The 6105-nt window shown below is 36.8% G+C and overlaps 1 protein-coding gene and 3 non-coding genes across 4 annotated transcripts; 1 reads left to right on the top strand and 3 right to left on the bottom strand.

Moving 5' to 3' along the window:
* Positions 1-822: 822 nt before the first annotated feature.
* Positions 823-895, bottom strand: TRNAV-CAC (transfer RNA valine (anticodon CAC)). Its single transcript has one exon. It is a non-coding gene; the product is annotated as a tRNA-Val (tRNA).
* Positions 896-960: 65 nt separating this feature from the next.
* TRNAL-CAG (transfer RNA leucine (anticodon CAG)) lies at positions 961-1033 on the bottom strand. Its single transcript has one exon. It is a non-coding gene; the product is annotated as a tRNA-Leu (tRNA).
* A 65-nt stretch (positions 1034-1098) lies between these two features.
* TRNAL-CAG (transfer RNA leucine (anticodon CAG)) lies at positions 1099-1171 on the bottom strand. Its single transcript has one exon. It is a non-coding gene; the product is annotated as a tRNA-Leu (tRNA).
* Positions 1172-1553: 382 nt separating this feature from the next.
* On the top strand, positions 1554-3217 carry LOC149710248 (uncharacterized). Its single transcript, XM_089860555.1, has 4 exons — positions 1554-2045; positions 2108-2279; positions 2345-2509; positions 2638-3217. Exons 1-4 carry the CDS (start codon positions 1904-1906, stop codon positions 3083-3085), a joined length of 927 nt encoding a protein of 308 aa, XP_089716681.1. The 5' UTR covers positions 1554-1903; the 3' UTR covers positions 3086-3217.
* The last annotated feature ends 2888 nt before the right edge of the window (positions 3218-6105 follow it).

The raw sequence follows: 6105 nt of genomic DNA, 5'->3' as shown, positions 1-6105 counted from the left end.
GTAGATATGTAATTTTTTCAATTAATTTAGAGGGACTAGATCGATTAACAGTAAAATCAGTTGATTGAATTAAATATTTATTAAGAATTGAGTGGATAAAAATAACTAGAAAAAAATTTCAATATCTGAACTTCAGTCAATTGATAAACCTCACACATATCGTTTGTTTTTTCGGCCTTGGTCCAAACCAAGACGTTTTTATATAATATCTGTCACTTCAGTCTTAATGTAATGAAATTTTGAATAATTATGTTTGCTTTACCGTCATACATTTGCACTCTAAAATATAATGGTGCATTCAAACACAATATATGCTGTTTTTTCCAGTTCCAAAAAAGACATCGTTTAGGGTGTACTTTAACCCCATTTCTATGATCAATTCACGCCTTTTACTAATATTATTTTGAAGTATTAACTATTAAGGAAATATTAGGCATTTAAGCACCATTTACAGTGGCTTTTAACATCTTTTTTTTTTGACAATCTGTTGAACTACTTATATTACTTAGTTTAATGGTTTTAAAAGTAGGGAAAAAGTATGCTACCTATGTCACATTATTAAACCAAGTGAAGTGAAATAATTGTTAAATATTTATTATAACCACTACACCACAGATACGTGGTAAGTCTAAGTTTTCCAAGAGATCTAACTGATTATTTTGCCCAATCACGATGCTTAAAACATGTATCTACCTGGGCTCGAACCTGGAACTTTCCGTGTTTGAAGCGGACGTGATAACCACTACACCATAGATACGTGGTAATACTGAGTTTTCCAAGAGATCTAGCTAATTCAAGCGCCCAATCACGATGGTCAAAACATGTATCTACCAAGGCTTGAACCTGGGACCTTCCGCGTGTGAAGCGGACGTGATAACCACCACACTACAGATACGTAATAACACTGAGTTTTCCAAGAGATCTAGCTAGTTATTATGTCCAATCACGATGGTCAATACATGTATCTATCAGGGCTCGAACCTGGGACCTTCCGCGTCTGAAGCGGACGTGATAACCACCACACTACAGATACGTAATAACACTGAGTTTTCCAAGTGATCTAGCTATTTATTATGTCCAATCACTATGGTCAATACATGTATCTACCAGGGCTCGAACCTGGGACCTTCCACGTCTGAAGCGGACGTGATAACCACCACACTACAGATACGTAATAACGCTGAGTTTTCCCAGAGATCTAGCTAATTATTAAGTCCAATCACGATGGTCAAAGCCGTACTTCTGTAATTAACTAAAATTAACATACTTAGACTTAATTGTTTTGATCAATCTGGCTGATAGCACACCCTGAATACTTAATTGTTAATTTCAGATAATTCCGAAAAGTATCTTCGCTGTAGTTTTTAAGTTATCGGTGGGGAAAAATCACGAAAAACCCATGTTAATCTCCATAGGAAATTAGCAAAAGCGGGTGAATATTACTTTAACGTTACAAAACGGTATCAAGTCATATCTACAAGGGCCTACCGGCCCTGTAGAATTAACGCCCATCGAAGTTTAGTTCAGAAGGTTCCCCAAGCACACGACGGTTGCAATGAATTTTTCTAATACCCGGTTTTCACTGAGCGAATTTTCAGCGTTTTTCGCATTATTTTGCGGAAAAGGAAAAACTTTTCCTCTTTTTTTGGCGAATTTCGCGATTTTGCGTTGCGGGTCCTATTTCTATTTTTGCGAATTTTCCCAAGCCGCGTTTTTTTTTTCCTATGGCACAAACCAATCATTGAGGGTATGCTAGTCACGTGGTTAACGCTGAGCGCGTGTTTACTTGGGAGCCGCCATTTTGAAATTTTCAGTGTTCGACCCGAGGTTTAACAATCATTTGATTCAAATTGATTGATTAGAGTGCTGTGATAATACTGTGATAATACTGTGATAACTGATAATGACTAAACTCGATTCGGAAATGTTGGTGGAAGAAATAAGAAAATATCCCTACCTTTGGGATAAAAGAAATGGTAGTTATAAAGATATAAATATGAAAGACAATAGAATGAGTTCAATTGCAACAATGTTAAATTGTTCAAGTAAGTAGTTATTTCATATAATGTGCGTAGATATAATATTTCATATTTACAAATGTAATTAGAAAATGAAGTGGCTACTAAATGGAAAGGGCTGCGAGATAGATATCTGAAACTACGAAGGGAATATCTTCAAAAACAATCCAGTGGAGCGGGTAGCGATGATGTATCGATGCCAAAGTGGAAATTGTACACAATCTTGGATGGTTTTCTGGGTGCAACAGTAGAACCTAGAAGGTAAATTGTGCTATATTCGTTGTCCAGTTCTGAAAATTAATAGTTTATTCCATATAAATTCATAGAACCTCTAGCAATATTATGATAAAGCAAGTGTGTAACCGCTCAGTAGCGCATCCGCTTCAAGTGAATCAAAATAATGATAGTGATATTTCTGCTGAGCTGAGCCAGCGAGATGATAACGAAGCACGTGTGATATTTAACCATATGGCGAATGGTGAAACAGTCGAGTAAGTATTCCTATGTTTTGCAATCTCAAAATCAAAGGAGAAGCTACTGATGCTTCTTCCCAATGGCCCAATTGATTTTGGATAAGAAAGTGCTATTCGATTAAAAAGTTCTTATGTATTTTTAACAGGGACCTTGACCTAACGCTTACTGAACATGACAATGAAGTGTCTAACAATTTGGGTAAAAGTACTGACTCGAATATATATATAACCCCAAATGATATCGTAACTAGTCAAGAACATACGCAAGAAAATATTCCAGCTGCCGTCATGGATTGTGAAGGTCAAAGTGGAACAGCTCCAGCTCATATCAAAGCTCAGCAAGCCAAAATTATTAGTGACCAAGTTAAGCCACCTAACTCTAAAAGGAGGAAAGTTAACGATGTTGATTATAAAATGATTTCCTACTTAGATGCTGCTACAAAGAGTATAGAGAAAAAAGGGGGGCAAAATGATGAATCTGTCTTATACTTTAAAAGCTTGTTGTTTAGATATGAGGGTTTGGACAGAAAAAAACAGATTGATTTAAGGTTTCAAATCGAAAAACTGTTTTATGAAGTTGAATCGACCGAGTAATATATGTTCTTTACGATGCTTTCCTATCACCAACAATTTAGTTTCTAAACTCTGAAATGAGTCAATTTGGTTATGTCGCAATGCTGGCATGATTTTATGACGTTACAAATAAAGTACAAATTTTCAAAACAATTATTCTTGTGCAAGATAATTTAATGTATATCTAATATTTACAGAAAGAAACAAGAGCATTTTTTTTATAATATTTACAGAAAGAAACACGAGCATTTTATTATAATATTTACAGAAAGAAACACGAGATAAAAATTTAGCATCTCTGTTGACTCCTTAAAAGTTTGATTCTAAAATGCAGTTACAAGCACTAATCCTGATAGACCTTATTGTTTGTTTGCATTCTCTTCTTGGCCAGGAATGGCACCTTCGTTGCATAAATATTTGGCTAATGTATCTCTTAAAACACCAGCAAAACGACTATGTCTATTCGGCTGATTCCTCTCAGAAAAATCTTTTATCACGCATGATGCTACATTTTCTCGCCAGGTTCCATTTCTCAAGACTCTGTTTTCATCTACGTAATCTGCAAACCTTTCTGGCGCATACTTTCTTGTTGTAGAGGGCTTTCCGAATTCATCCGTCATAAGGTAGTTATGTAGACATACTGCGGCTTTTACTAGTCCATCAATATTTTCGGGACTACCATATTGAGTCCGTGAGAATATTCTCCAACGAACGCCCATGATACCAAAGGTATTCTCAATTACAATTCTAGCTCCACTAACACGAAGATTGTAGATTCTTTTGGTCAAGTCACCCTTTCCAGGGTAGGGCCTCATGATATCACGAGAAAGAGGAAAGGCCTCATCTCCAACAATGTAGTATGGAAATTTGGTTTGCGAGCCTGGGAGAATTCTTCCTTCAGGAATATTTAGATCGTTGTTTTGCATCCGAATACCAAACTCTGATGTTCCATAGATGCCACCGTCGCTTTGACAGCCATAACTACCCACATCGACCATTAAAAATCTATAATGAGCATCGCAAAGAGCTAATAAAACGGTACTAAACGTTCCTTTGTAATTATAAAACATAGAGCCCGAGTTTCCTGGTTTAGCTATTTGCACATGCTTGCCATCTATCGCTCCAATACAATTTGGTAAGCTCCATTGTTGTTCAAAACCTTGAGACACTTTGATCCATTCCTCTTCTGAAGACGGCAGCTTAACGTAAACAGGAGCCATGGTTTCCCAAATAGCATGGCATGTTTCTTTTATTATGTTTGAAACCGTGGTTTTTCCCAAGCGGTAGCTATAAGACAAGCTAACTTGCATGTCACCGCTTGCCAAAAATCTAAATCAAAAACCTGATGTTAGAAAATGCCACTATAGAAACACATCATAATAATAATACCGTAGAGTGAGAGCTAATCTTTCATCGGGAGATACGCTATACCTGAAGTTGGTATCTTTCTTCGTTATTGTGTCGCGGACTAGGAATAAGACATGGTCAAATTGGGCAGCAGACATACGGAAGTATCTAAAAAATTAATAAATTTAAGTCATTCCTTAATTTCTTCAGTATATAGCCAAGTGAAGAAGCTAACTGCTAATCAAAATGAAGTGACTGACTGAAGAACCAAGGCTTAACTTACTCAAAATGTTTTTCAGGATCGCCTTCTCTCATTTCTTGAACTAGATTAGCGAAATCACCTTGATGAAACCTTTTTGCATATATATCACGTATCCAGAAGCGTCTAATATATTGTTTTCTCCTCCATCTTCGATATAAAAGATATACTTTAATCGTGGTTAGAGTTTCGGCGATGCTATTATCCTCCATCTTGAAATAGCAGATAATCGCGAAGGTGACACGGGTCAGTTCAGTTCGGATAGGCGTATTTAGACATTTCTTTCCGCCACGGTTTCGCACAGTGAAAACCGACCACACAGGATAAAAATTGCCGTTGCGGTTTTTACCTTTTTTGCTTTTTCTGCGAATTTCTTTCCGTAATGAAATTCGCCCAGTGAAAACCGAGTGTAAGGCTGCAACAGCGGAATTTTCAAGCCCCGTCCGACGAAAAAAAAATCCACTAGCTAAACTTGAGTTGTCATTACTCTGACAGCCAGTAAGAGAGCAAGGAGGATAGGGGGGAAACAATACGGCTAAAAAACAAGTATAGGCAAAGACCAGTGAAAACTTGTTAATCGAATTTTTGGATCCAACAATGTTAAAAAAATGTTCAACTCTGATTTGTTACGTCTCCACTTTAGAAAGGGAAACACTATTCACCGCCATGTGCAGCTTTCGTATAATTTACATCGCTAAAACCGGACGCAGTATAAAGCACCGCTCATATTAACTAACTATACAGTATAATAAATTCCCGCTATAATGGATAAACTTTCATTTGTAGATTTTTCATATTGTTCAAAACAAAGGCACTGACTCATTTGGAAATGAAAACTACTTTCCTTGCCGAAAAAATAGCCTGGAAAAAACCGCCGAAGGTAATTTCCGCCCTGAACCTAACAACGTTGTCACCGCCGTTTAAAATGTTCATTTGGGGTCAAATTATAAGCTTGGGTTGTCTGTTCTTGGAAGTAATCGCTTATTTTGAGAATCACTACAATCTTCGTGGCTGAGGTCAGCGTTTTTAGTCACATCCCGTATATACATACGATGTGTTATTAGTTTGACCTGGTGTGTAGAAGAAGATAAAAGATGGTTTGCTCGTTTGTTAAATTGCACTAAGCAGAACCACCTTTAGATGGCGCTGGCTTCTATCTGAACTGGTAATAAAATTTACTGCCGCAATTTTCAACTTTCTTTCCTTGAACGAGATTCGAACCGCTGACCATCTGATAGTCAGCCCGATGCTATCCTGCTTTGTCTACAAACACTCTTCAAAAGATATTATATTTTACTATAAGTTTTTATAAGGATAGCGAGAGTACCTAAACCGATGTGACTTAATTATATGCTAGACCTTGCTTAATTTAGTATGTAGCTAAATAACCATGCTTCGCTACTAATAGTTCCATCAAATAAACTTCAGTGCGAAC

Source organism: Phalangium opilio, unplaced genomic scaffold (genome assembly GCF_054372755.1).
Source record: "Phalangium opilio isolate 3A_F unplaced genomic scaffold, DU_Popi_V2 ptg000011l_1, whole genome shotgun sequence".
NCBI lineage: Eukaryota > Metazoa > Arthropoda > Arachnida > Opiliones > Phalangiidae > Phalangium > Phalangium opilio.
Note: the sequence above shows the minus strand (reverse complement) of the source record. Positions and strands in the feature narration are given on the sequence as shown.

Coding starts and splice junctions, on each gene's coding strand:
- LOC149710248 (XM_089860555.1), top strand. CDS start 1,904: ATGACTAAACTCGATTCGGAAATGTTGGTGGAAGAAATAAGAAAATAT. Junction 2,046..2,107: donor AACAATGTTAAATTGTTCAA/GTAAGTAGTTAT, acceptor AAATGTAATTAG/AAAATGAAGTGGCTACTAAA. Junction 2,280..2,344: donor GCAACAGTAGAACCTAGAAG/GTAAATTGTGCT, acceptor ATAAATTCATAG/AACCTCTAGCAATATTATGA.